At 46.1% G+C, this 13,444-nt stretch overlaps 1 protein-coding gene across 2 annotated transcripts in view; it reads left to right on the top strand.

Annotated features, from left to right (window-relative positions):
* The window catches only part of CUNH2orf76 (chromosome unknown C2orf76 homolog), an 84,136-nt gene extending 72,545 nt beyond the window's left edge, over positions 1 to 11,591 (top strand). Inside the window, exons 6-9 of one of the 2 annotated variants that reach the window (XR_002478063.2) lie at positions 1,303 to 1,490; positions 10,199 to 10,341; positions 10,855 to 10,974; positions 11,194 to 11,591. Coding sequence is in view for 1 of the 2 variants with exons in the window: in XM_021667919.2 (XP_021523594.2) it covers positions 1,303 to 1,337 (35 nt within the window). In the remaining variant the exon portion in view is untranslated. Of the gene's footprint in view, positions 1 to 1,302; positions 4,834 to 10,198; positions 10,342 to 10,854; positions 10,975 to 11,193 lie in introns of those variants that run through there. The other variant, XM_021667919.2, reaches the window with a different exon arrangement.
* Positions 11,592 to 13,444: the final 1,853 nt, after the last annotated feature.

Genomic DNA, 13,444 nt, shown 5'->3' with positions numbered 1-13,444 from the left:
TCTGTCAGATGTCTGCCCAAATACCATGAAAGAGACCTTCTCTGCTTATCCTATGTAAAATAGCAAATGCTTGCCCTTGCAAAACTCATTTGTCTGATTCTGTTTTACTTAAAAAAAAAAAAAATCCTTTTCTGTTCTGTCTTCTGTTATTAGGATGTCCCCAGTGTATATATAGAACAGTGGCTGGTAGTTCATAGGCCAGCATGGATGTTTCTGGGATGAGTGAATGACTTGAAGATTGTATTTGTTTTTTGTTTGTTTGTTTTGCTTTGTTTTGAGCCAGAGTCTCACTCTGTCACCCAGGCTGGAGTTAAGTAGCACAATCTCAGCCCACTGCAACCTCTACCTCCTGGGTTCAAGCAATTCTCCTGCCTTAGCCTCCCAAGTAGCTGGGACTACAAGCACGTGCCACCACACCTGGCTAAGTTTTGTATTTTTTAGTAGAGGCGGAGTTTCACCATGTGGGCCAGGCTGGTCTTGAACTCCTGACTTCAGGTGATCTGCCTACCTTGGCCTCCCAAAGTGCTGGAATTACAGACATGAGCCACCACGCCTGGCCTAAGATTGTATTTGAATTTTAAAGCAAAACTTTACAGATTGTTGAAGCTCAGCTCATAGCAATGTAGTAATAGTTCTGTGTAGATTGAGTACACTCTCTAGGTGTTTCTTTGGTCGAAATTAGTCATCCAGATGTGTAAAGTGGTGTAGATGTCTGCTCAAATGCCATCAAAGCAGCCTTCTCTGCTTATCCTATATAAAACAGCAAATGCTCCGGAATAATTGGTCGGCAGTCCCGAGTGCATGTGTGTTTCAAATGGAGTTGAGGAAATGAGAGGAAAGCCTGTGTTGAAAGTTAGTTCGTTTTTGTAGGTCTGATTCCGGTCACTGCTACACTTGCATTTTCATGCTGCTGACAGTTCTTTTCTGCCACGCGGCTGCCGCGTATGCCCGCAGGCGGTCCTGAGCCTCCTGTGAGGGCTTTTTTACCAGCTAGAGGGGAAAAAAAACACAAAACCCAGACGCTGTGGTGGTTAGTCATAATAAGCAAGGTAAGTGCTCTAGACTGTCACTTGTTTCGTTTGAACTGTTCCCTGGAAGACTGAGAAGACTGAACAGTGGATTGTACAACTGTGCAAATTAAGGCAGAATGTTTTTCCTCACTTGCCTTAAAGCAAAGTTGCTTGTTTTAAAAGTCACCTAGAAGTGAACTTGTGGTGACATCTAAAATTATACAAATTGGAAAAGGCAAATGGTGCACTTTTGCATGTATTGGAATTATTTGTCTTTCTGTGTTTGCTCTAGGCAAGCGTGAGGCGGAGAAGAGAGCTCAGCTTTGATGTCAGGCAGCCCTGAGCCGGAAGAACACAGGCATTGTTGCTTGCTTGGAGGTGTGACCTTGGGCCAGCTGCTCGACCCTTCCAGGTCTCAGTTTCTGGCTCTGTTAAATGGGGATGATAACACTGACCTTCCAGAATTTCTCTGTGGCTTTGGTAAGGTGACCTAGCTCAGTGCCTGCATAAACATATTCTGTTTTGGGGAATAATTTATGCCACACTGCTATTTTACAGAGAAAGACTATTAATCCCATCTCGAAGAGAGAACATTTAGACACTGAATAGGAGGTTGTCCCCATGAGCGCTGGGCAGCGGAGCCAGGCCTCTTCCTACAAGGCAGGGGTGTCCAGCTGCCACCAGTTCTCCCCCACCTGTCAGCTGCGACCACACTCGCCCAGTGGTGTTCTTGGACCCAGGGAAGGACTCGTTTTTCATTTTCCAGGAACCCTTCTCTTCCCATTTCCTTTCCCAAGGAGCCTTTCCCTTGGATTCAGCTAGCCCTGAGCACATTACCTGTCACGTTTCCTTTACGTGTCCCCTTCTCATTGGAATGTCCCCCAGTTAGGACTAATGGGCTCATTAACAATAGCCAGCAATTTAAATTTCCTTTCTGTAAGAATAAAGCCGTCCCTTTCCCTATTCTCTGGCTGTAACTTGCTTAAAGTGGGATGGGATGGAGTGGGATGGTAGAATGAATGGATACAGAGGTTGTCCAAGGAAGTATCTCAGGGAAGAAAAATCTTGCAAAGGCAAGTTTTGTAGTTTGAATTTTCTAGATACCTGAAAGGAACCAGCCGGTTAACACCTAGCCGTTCATCTTTATATCTTGCCGAGCAGCTCCTCCTCTGGTAGGACACCTTTCCTGCTGTTTTAGCAGATTCTCATTACACAGAGTCAGGCTGCCTTGTCCTGGACTTCTCTGTGTAATGAGAATCTGCTAAAATTGGCTCTACACTTGTCTGCCTTTGCCTTCCCTCAGCCACCAGGTGGCAGCAGAGTCTGTCTGGGCCTGGGAACTGATGAGGCCGAGCCGCTGCCAGTCATTTGTTAAGGACCGTGTTCAGTAGGTTTGTCCCCCTGTAAGTCAGCCTTGGCTTCTGGTAGCTGAAAGTCAAAGCCATCAGCTTATAGATGGGGTGGCATGTGGTACTAGTGCCCCAAAGCGACCATGCAATTGCTACTGCCTAAAATTTTATTTTCTTTATTGTTATTCTTTTTTTTGAGCGGAGTCGCACTCTGATGCCCAGGCTGAAGTGCAGTGGCGGGATCTCAGCTCACCACAACCTCTGTCTCCCAGGTTCAAGCAATTCTCTTGTCTCAGCCTCCAGAGTAGCTAGGATTACAGACACGCCCCACCACATCAGGCTAATTTTTGTGTTTTTAGTATGGGGTTTTTAGATGGGGTTTTGCCATGTTGGCCGGGTTGGTCTTGAACTCCTGACCTCAGGTGATCTGCCCGCCTCGGCCTCCCAAAGTGCTGGGATTACAAGTGTGAGCCACCATGCCCAGCCTAAAATGTTATTTTTCTTTTAAAAGTCAAAGCTTAATTATTTCAAAGCCAATACCTAACTTTAGTCTGTTTTACCTCTATAGTCTTAATTCCCTCTTTTTCTTTTATACCAGTCTGTTTGATCACGGGCCATTTCTAAAAAGAATACCAATACTATGTCAACGCTTTGGAAAATGTCCCTGTTTATTTGTCGAGGATTCCTTAAAGCTGAGGGTTGAAAGGTGGTGAGCAGGTTTCTGTAGCTCCTTTAATAAAGGCTTCCTAGGGCAACAATTTATAGGCAGCCTCCTCCATTTGGCCCAGGTGAGGTGCTTAAAAAGTTCCTTCCCAAACCGATTGCAGGGAGACCCTCTTCTGCTTGGTGGAGGGGCGTGGGTGCTGTCCTTTAGCTTGTGCAAATGTGAGCCTGTAAGCAGTGCCCAGAGCTTTGGGGTCAAAGGGTGACTCCCGTGCAGGGGCACGGACGCAGGAATTACTTTATAGAGGGGGTTGTCCCTCTTCCCTTCTGAAAACTGAATGTTCTCACACATGATTAGGCAATGCCAGTAACTCTTTGGATAGTGTACAAAACCCTACGTTTGTTTCGAGGTTAGTTTAAAAATGAAGATATCTCACTTTAAGGCAGCAGACAGAATAAAGGCCAATCTGTCCCGCTGCAGAGCTGTGCCTCGTGGGCTCTCTTCCTGCTTAGCTGGGTGTGGCTGACAGCAGAGAACTCTTACTGGCAGAGGGCTGAGTCGGGGCTAACAAGTGGGGCCTGAGACAAGGTCTGAAGTGGCGGGGTCTTTTTGTAGCGCTGTGGATCTCCTTGGTGTCTAATTCCAGTCCCCAGTCCTGTCAAAGTCACCCTACACTTTAATGCAGACACCGTAGCTGGTAGATGCTTCCAGACTAAGATGCCAAGGAGACTTGGTTAATTGTGAGATGGAATGCAGGAGCTGAACACAGAAGAGGAGAATCGTAAGAAGGCTGATTTGAGGCAGAGTACAGTATGTCCACACCTCTTGGCTGTGTGAGACTGCCTGACCTGGCGCTCATTCTGCAGCCTTAAGGCCCCCGTGTTTGCTAGAAATGCGTCGGGCCCTGCAAAGGTCCTGATAACTGGCCTTCCTCGGGCTCCAAATCAAAGGGACAGAGTAGTTTCTGGAGCCAGCAATTCTCTCTGCATTCTCTCTTCCTTTCTTTCCAAGCGTTGGGTTTTTCAGTGTCTTGGCCCAGGGTTGCTTGTACAGTTGAAAGCAGAGCAACTTGAAGACAGATTACTTCGGTCTTCTCTGAAAGCCTTCGGGAGTCAGGGAAATTTTGCTAGAACTAGGCTTGAGGTATAGGGAAGGGAGAGGAGGCTGGGGCTGGAGTGACTCACTAAGGCTGGGGGGACAGAGCTTGCGGGTTCTGCCATTGCCAGGTGTCTGGTTGTGGGGAGATGACTTGTCCTTAGAGAGGAATAGCTGACCTTCAGCAGGTGAGTGCTTCCTCTCCAGTCTCTGGCCCGAGCAAGGCCAGCAGCTCCCAGGTTCTGAGGGTGAGCACCCAGCTTCTGGAGGATGGTTCTTTCTGCTGGTGTCAGAGTTGGAGCTTTCTCTGCTCTGACAATTCCACCCCTCCATCCACTTCTCACCTTTAAAACTTGGATCAACTCTCTTGTCCCCAGCGTCTTCTCTTTGCGTCTCTTTGTCTTCATGGGTTTATGTTTGTATTATCCCCTTACTCCTGTCTTAGCAGGGTTTTCAGAGGAGATGATGTAAATGAATAGATCAGCCTATCTTTTTTTTTTTTCTTTTGAGACGGAGTTTCGCTCTTGTTACCCAGGCTGGAGTGCAATGGCGCAATCTCGGCTCACCGCAACCTCCGCCTCCTGGGTTCAGGCAATTCTCCTGCCTCCGCCTCCTGAGTAGCTGGGATTACATGCACGCGCTACCATGCCCAGCTAATTTTTTGTACTTTTAGTAGAGACGGGGTTTCACCATGTTGACCAGGATGGTCTCGATCTCTTGACCTCGTGATCCACCCTCCTTGGCCTCCCAAAGTGCTGGGATTACAGGTGTGAGCCACTGCGCCCGGCCCCCTATCATGTTTAAGTTTGGAAATCTGCTTGCGTGCTCTCTCCCTTTCTTTTTTAAAATTGAAGTATCGTTTACAGATGGTGAAATGCAAAGATCTTGGACATGCAGCTCTTTGGGTTTTGACAAATGCACGACCCACATCTAAGTCAAATGGAGAACACACCCACCCCCGGAACCTCCTCTGTGTCATTGCAGTTCCCTCTCTGCCCCTCTGTCATCAGCCACCACTGCTGTGATTTCTGTCACCACAGGTGAATTCGGGCTTTCATTTTTGAATTTTTGAGGGTAATGTATATGGTCCGAATCAGTCTCCCAACACAACTAACTAAATGCAGACCAACTCTAATATTATAAGAGATTGGAATTTAAGTAAGAACAATGCCATTTTATTTAAAACACACACAGTTGTGTCCAAATCTAACCTCTTCCTTCAGGAGTAAGGACAGAAGTTGTGTTGTCTTCTAGAATTTCCTTCATAACCAGAAGAACTTCATGTCAGTTAAAAACTTCTTCCATGAAAAAAAAAAAACTCAAGTAATCAAGAAAGATCCTCAGTGCTTTTGAGCAAACATCATGTCTCTTCACAGATCTTCACTGTCATACTCCCCTTTGTTCTCAGCAAAAACGGAGGCTTCCCATCTTAAAAATGTATGTGTGGTATCTTACCACAAAACGTATCATTAGCGCTCCTTTCAAATAACCCTCCGAAGTCATGTAGTTGTGGGCAGAGGCCCTTGCGGTGGGGCTGTGGGAGTAGGGCTTGGGCTGTGCGCATGTATGTGCCTGGGAACCTGTGGTGGTGACTTGTGAGGCCTGAAGTGTGATAGTTGCCTGGTTTCTGGCTGGTGGTCACTTCCATTATTTAGATGTTGCATGAGTGACAGAAGCCATATTTCAAAATTTCAAGTGTTTTTCCAGCAAGGTCCAGCAAGCTCTGCAGGACGAGCCATCAAAAGTGAGACTGAGCCAGGCGTGGAACAGCCAGTATTTATCACGTGCTTGCCCTGCCAGGCCTCAGTAAAGCACTTTGCAGGTATTTACTCACTACTGCCTGCGACCCCTGAGAGGTAGGTACCAGTTATCTGCATCTCACTGATGGGGAAGGGGCGCTTGAAGGTAAAGTGACCTGCCCAAGGTTTCCCAGCTAATAAGTGGTGGAGCTGCCAGAACCAACCATCAGAAGGGACTTCCCGGGTGAAGGGAGGTTCTTACGCTCACTGGGGGTACTAGGAAGAAATTCCTAGTTGTAGCTGGAGCAAGTGATACCCTTCATTGCCTTTCACTACTTGGTGATACCTCCTCAACAGGAGTCAGCTCAGAATTGCTGGAATGAACATCTCATGAGAACGCCCTCCCCTTCCCTTCCCACTGCCACTGCCCTGCTTTGGGCCTCATCATTTCTCATCCTGACCGAGGAGACACTCTCCCGTCTAGTGTCCTTCCCTGCAGACTTTCATCCACCGAGTCCATCTTTCATGCCGCTGCCAGAGTGATCTTTCAAAAATGCAAGTCTGAGTGCTGCATCCCTCCCTCTTCAGAACCATGGAACGGGTCCTTGCTTCCTTCCACATCGCGTGCACACTCTGGCATGGCGTAGTGGGGCTTCCTTGGTTTGCTCTCTGGCTACATCTCCAGCCTCTCCTCCAGCTTATGGAATTTAGCACCCCCACCCCATCTCCCCGGCTCTCCCCTTTCCCTTCCCCTCGTTCTCTCTGGGTACACCATGCTGCCACTTCCTCAGACTTCCCTCTCTGGTCCCTGGATGCTCCACCAGCCTAGCATTCATCTTGGGCGGCACAGTCAAGGACCATCTCGCCCCTAAGGTTCCTTCCGTCCCACCTTCCCAGCACTTCACAGCCAGGAGACTCAACCCTGCTCTCCTTCTTGTCCTGCCATGTCCTAGACAGTCCCCTGCAGCACTGATCACACACTGTGGTCTTGCCTTTTTATATACTGACCTTCTCAAAAAATGCGGCTCTCCCTGAGGTTGAAGATCAGGTCTTACTGTTGCATCTCCATGGCCTGCACACAGTGGGAGTTAATAAATGCATGGGTCTGTTATTTATGTATGAATGAAAGGATTCCCTTTCCTTGCTGTGTCATATACTCGTCTAAAAGTTACCAGGCTTTCTGGAACTCATATTAAGAAATTCGGATACCAGCAGTAATATCCAGGTAGCGCAGCCTCTGCCCAAATTGCTTGGTGAGATTATGTTTGTCTCAGCGCTAGGACCACAATTTCTGTTTCTTTTTCATTCTCCCCATGCCCTGACTCACTGTTGGATATACATGACCTGTTTCAAATGTATGTGCTGATTTGAGGTGGCAGGTGTTGGGGGTGGGATAGGACAGACAGAGAAAATGTGGTCCCAGCTACTGAGGACCTGACACATGAAAAGGGAGACGGGACAGATCCTTTAATTGGGAAAAAGCCCCATTAAAGCCAATTCTGGAGCCTTCCCTCCATAGCCTGCAGAGATGCCCGTGTGCTTCCCCAAGAAGCTCCTCCAAGTTGCGTGACCCTGATGAAGGTCTTCCTTCACCGCATGATTTGTTACAGGAAAAATAAGGGAGGAATTTGGAAGCAGTTAAGGTCACTTTGTGCCGAGACTGTAGCACTATATCATGTTAAATAAAATGTCAGGTGATAGTTATTGAGTCATTCTTTTCTAATGGTTTTATGCACAGTAGATAATTTTATTATTTATATGTGATTTGGATTTGACACAATTATCTGTTTTTTAAGAATTTAATAAGAATATGTAAATACACTTGCATCCCCTATTTAAGTCAACCTAAGAATGAAATGATGAGAGTGATGGCATTTTGTGAGGATGGTGGGGGCTTTCTGTAGATGACCTCCTCTGATCTCCTCCACGATCCTGGTACACAGATACTACCTCCCCTTCTCACAAATGAGAAAAACCGAAGCTCAGACAGGTTAATTTGCCTGCGGTCTCCCATCCCAGAATATGGGTTCAAATTTTAGAGGTTTTTCACCTTCTGCTACCTGTAGATACTCAAATCTAAATGCATTCACATGAAATGATGGGTTAAATCGTTTACAGAATTATCAACTATAAGATTCTGTTGGCAAATATCGATGATATATTTATTTTAAAAAATGTTCTGTCCATGCACATGTCTTTCAGTGTTAAATAAACATGAAAAATATTTTAGCTTTTAGATTGCAAAAAAAAAAAAAAAAATCGCCAAAACAACCCACCCCCTACATGGATAGTATACGAAATAAACAGGCTGATGTACATCAGTGTTCCCACATAGTAACAGGAAAACTGGAACAGTGTTTTTGGGGTGGAGGTAATTTGGTGATATATACCCAGATAAAAATTATACAAGCCCCAGTGATCCACTGAAGCCTCTTGGGGGTTCTACGGGCGCAGTGACAGAGATGTAGGAGTGCAGGGAGGGGCTCTGGGTTGCCAGAGACCTGCTATGGAGAAGTTTTCTGCCCTTAATAAGCCCTACAACTTCAAGCAATTTAGTTTGAGTTCACTTTCATCATCCGCAAAATTAGGCTACTTATGCTTTCTTGGGGTGTCAGCATTGAATACTGGGGTGTCAGGCAAGTGCTTGGCTCGGAGGCTGTCCACGGCATGGCTTAGCCGGGCGGGACGTGACATTCCCTCATGGTCAGTGAGGCATGCTTTCCTGGCTATGACGACTGGGAGGACGTGAAACTGAAGCTGGGTGCTGGCAAATCATGGAGGCAGCTGGAAACCTCCGTGTCTCAGGCTTAGTTCCTCAGCTGGGAACCTTAGGGGAAACGAGGTGGCTTAGGAGAGGAGTGAGCCTGGTGTCTGAAACTGCTTTCCTCTCATGAGTGAGCAAATTGAAAAGCCAGATTCTACCAGGAATGTGACATGGGACACCTTAGCTGTGTTCTTGGATGTGTGGGGCCGTTTCGTCATGCAGTTGCATGGGGTTTGCTTGTGTGCTGGACTTTCCAGGACATCCTGAGACTGGACTTTGCAGTTTTCAAGATTCAGTCCCATTGTCAAACCCCAAGATCTGATTTTTGATTTGATTATATGGTATAAAGAAGTGGAAAAATCTTCAAGTTTGGGTCATTAAACATTGTAAAATAGGGCCGGGAATGGTGGCTCACACCTGTAATCCCAGCACTTTGGGAGGCTGAGGCAGTTGGATCATTTAAGGTCAGGAGATCAAGACCAGCCTGGCCAACATGGTGAAACTCTGTCTCTATTAAAAATACAAAAATTAGCCAAGTATGTTGGCGGATGCCTGTAATCCCAGCTACCTGGGAGGCCGAGGCAGGAGAATTGCTTGAACTCAGGAGGCACAGGTGTGAGTGAGCCAAGATGGTGCCACTGCACTCCAGCCTATGCAACAGAGCCAGACTCCCTTTCAAAAAAAAAATTGTAAAATAGAAATGGATGTGGGGAAGAGAGAGGGGGAGAAGGCAGAGCAGGAAGGAGGAGGCAGGAAGGGCAGAGCTGGCACCAAGGCAGGCCCTGGGCCGGACGCCCAGGAGTGTGGGCAGAGGGGGTGTAGCACTGAGAGGTGGGCTGGAAGCTTCCGCTGCCAAGCTCATGACAAAGCATAGGAGGCAGGGAGGGGGCCCACAGAGCTTGCCGAGTGCTAAGTGCCTACAGCCCTGCCCTGAGCTGTACAGCCTCCAGGGAGATGGCCACCAGCGTCTCTCAAGGACCTGGACTTCCTTTCCACCAAGGAAGAGGGAGAGGGACTAACTAGGGCTGCCCTCCACTGTGAAAGGCCCAGCTAATTATTCATGACACCCCTGCAGGTGGCTGGACTGCCACAGCTTCCCCTGCGCCCATCCTTAAAGGCAGAACCTCAGTCTTTCAGGAGGGACTTAGAGGAGCTCTCCCAAGGACCAGCATGTTGTTTCCCACTGCAGCCTTGAGTTTCGAAGAGCGAAGCGGGGGTGGTTAGTGCTTCTGGGTTTAATGCTTCCAGCTGATTGCCCATTTCATCACACTCCTCAGTACTATGAAATTTGGATGATTTTTTAATCGTCTCTTCCCCCTTTTGTTGTTCTGCTGTTGAGCTGATTATGCAGAACCGTGTGTTGATATCTCTGTGGCACCTTCCTTCCAGGGATGCAGCTCTGTTTTCCAAATACCCCCCTTAATCCTCTTAGGAGGGAGGATGCACCGGGGTGCTCACTCTCTCAGTCAGGGCCGGCGGAGACTGACGCTTTACAGGTGTTTGTAACCTGGACCATGCCGGACGGGAGGCATGGAGGCACCAAGATGCCAAATCTCTTACTCATCTTGGCACCTCAGGTGGCTAAAGAATAACTGCATGAAAATTAAGAGCCAATTCTGTCTGCGAAAGAGAACAGGAGCAAGCTGACTGTTGGCTGTCACCTGGAGTCACCTACTGGGAAGCGCCAATCACCGGAGACCAAGGACAGGAAGGAGGCTTGGTGAGTAACCGTCCCACCCTGGCAGTGCCATGGACAGCAGAGCTTCAATTCAAAGTGAAAACAGACTCCCTGCATCAGAGCTGACCTATCAGTGCAAAATATTTCACTCGAAGCCCAGGGGTGTTTGTGATAAATAGATCCACATAGGATGGCCTGGTTTCGTTTTTCATGTGTATGGGCTACTCGGGACACCCACCTCTCACTTTCCCAGCTTTTATATCTCTTTTTTTCTTTGAGATGGAGTCTGGCTCTATCACTCAGGCTGGAGTGCAATGGCACCATCTTGGCTCACTGCAACCTCTGCCTTCCAGGTTCAAGCTATTCTCCTGCCTCGGCCTCCCCAGTAGCTGGGATAACAGGTGCCTGCCACCACGCCCGGCTACCAACTTTTTATATCTTAATGGTCTTTCCAGAACTTTCCAGAACATGTACAACATACTCCTAGTGGGCTTGGGGATGATTGAGGGTGGGTAACGCAGTAAGGCAGTTACTATTATTTCAGTTTTCTTTCAGGTCTTCTGGTTGAGTGAAGAGGAGGTTTCAGCTGGTGATGGCATGTCCTTAAGACTTCACTTGCCTCCCTCTCTCTGTTTTTTTAAAGGGAGAGTGAGTCTCCACCAAGCATTTTAGCAGGTAAAAAAATCCAGCTAGAATTTAATCATATTCTTTTTATTTATTTTGAAGTTCTAATTACTTTAAGGTCTTATAGCAAGTAATAACAGTTTTCTGTTATGTTAGAGATGTTTATTTAGCAAATGCTTATATAGCACTTACTCTGTGGAAGATCTGTTTTAAATTCTTTAAAAAGAGAAACTGCTTTTTTTTTCTCTCTCTCTCTTTTTTTCCTTGTAGTAGGGTCTCACTCTATCACCCCAGACTGAGTGCAGTGGCATGATTGTGGCTCACTGTGGCCGCGACCACCCTGGCTCAGGCGATCCTCCCACCTCAGCCTAAGAGAAACTCCTGGAACAGACAACCAAATACCGCATATTCTCACTTACAAGTGGGAGCTAAATGATGAGAACACATGGACACAACGAGGGGAACAACACACGCTGAGGCCTACTTGAGGGTGGAAGTTGGGAGGAGGGAGAGGAGCAGAAAAAATAACTATTGGGTACTAGGCTTAAAACCTGGATGATGATCTGCGCGTGTATCCCAGAACCTAAAGTACAATAAAAAAAATGTATATATGTGTATATATGTATATATATGTATAGATGTGTATATATGTATATATGTGTGTATATATGTACATATGTGTGTATATATATGTGTATATATATGTGTGTGTCTGTGTATATATATATAAACTGGATGATCAAATAATCTGTACAACAAACCCCTGTGACATTAGTTTTCCTGTGCAACAAACTTTCTCATGTACCTCCAAACCTAAAATAAAAGTTAAAAATGAAATTTAAAAAAAAGAGAGAAACTCTTAACTTTTCTCATAACCTAATAACAAACCTATGTGGTAAGAACTATAATCACCCTCATTTTATAGATGGGGAAACTGAGGCAGGAGGAGGTTAAATCAGGTTATGAAGTATTAGAAGTGGTGCTGAAACCCTGGCAGTGTGGCTCCAGATTTTTTGTTCTTTTTTTTACTGTTTTTTTGTTTTAGAGATACTGTGTTGCTCTGCCAGGCTGGAGTGCTGTGGTGCAATCATGGCTCACTGCAGCCTTGACCTCCTATCAATACATAAATGAAATGAGATCCTAACACAGAAACATAGGGAGGAAATAAACTCTGAACAACTCGTGCCTGTGTGCATGTTTGCATGAATGTGGGTGTCACATTGCTTAAGACAGATGGGACATTCTTTGGGGAACGACACTGGCAGTGTTGGTAACCACCGACGTGGAGTGCCTGTCTGCTGTCTGCTGTCTCCTGTTGGCTGCCTTGAGTATCTTAATTTAAAAATTACCTCCTTCAAGTCATACCAAGAAGGTATTTCGTAGTTATCCTGAAATGGAAGGTCGTGATTATGGATTATCCTGGCTCTTACTCTCTGCAGATTTTTTTTTCTTTTTTACTTAAGTTCTGGGATACATGTGCAAAACGTGCAGGTTTGTTATATAGGTATACGTGTGCCACGGTGGTTTGCTGCACCCATCAAGCCGTCACCTAGGTTTTAAGCCCCGCATGCATTAGGTATTCATCCTAATACTCTCCCTCCCCTTGCAACCCACCCCCTGACAGACCCCAGTGTGTGATGTTCCCCTCCCTGTGTCCATGTGTTCTCATTATTCAACTCCCACTTATGAGTGAGAACATGCAATGTTTGGTTTTCTGTTCCTATGTTAGTTTGCTGAGAATGATGGCTTCCAGCTTCATCCATGTTCCTGCAAAGGACATGAACTCATTCTTTTTTATGGCTGCATAGTATTCCATGGTGTACGTGTGCTACATTTTCTTTATCCAATCTATCATTGATGGGCATTTGGGGTGGTTCCAAGTCTTTGCTATTGTAAATAGTGCTCTCTGCAGATTTTTAAAAAGCCACTTCCCACTCGGCCCCATCACTAGCAGTGTAGAAAGTCCTGGGAGGCTGTGAACTTTGAGAGGACAGCCATGGTGTCTGCTCACTGCCCTGTCCTAGGACCCAGCACAGGGCCTGGCATAGGGTGGGCACACAATGCCTATTTGTTGCATGACTGAATGACTGAATGAATGAATGGCTGATGAAGGAGAGAATTTGATATTTAATTTTTATTCTTGGTGTGCAGATCTGATGAACTCTTCATATAAAACACATTTGTGAAACATGATAATAAAAAGTATGCTGTGAACCCACCACACGGCCTAGGGAGAAAATTTGCACCTAGCTCCCCTATCCCATCCTCTTTGCTTCCCTAGAAATAAAAACTGGCTTGAATTTTGGGTTTATCATTCCCCTGCTTTTTTAAAGTATAGTTTTAAAAACCACTTGTGTATTTTTTCCTAACAATATTGTTTAGTTTTTGCTGATTTCTGAGCATTATGAAAATGTTATCATCATATGGTATACAATCTATCCTAAATTTTGTGTTTGCCAGCTTTGCTTCCTTAAAACATGGTTTTAAAAATCACAGGTGTGTGTATTCCTAAATAATGTGC

The sequence above is a fragment of the Aotus nancymaae genome, unplaced genomic scaffold (genome assembly GCF_030222135.1).
Source record: "Aotus nancymaae isolate 86718 unplaced genomic scaffold, 86718_ANA_hifiasm-v0.15.2.pri h1tg000029l, whole genome shotgun sequence".
Lineage (NCBI taxonomy): Eukaryota > Metazoa > Chordata > Mammalia > Primates > Aotidae > Aotus > Aotus nancymaae.
This window is presented reverse-complemented; position numbering and strand designations above follow the sequence as displayed.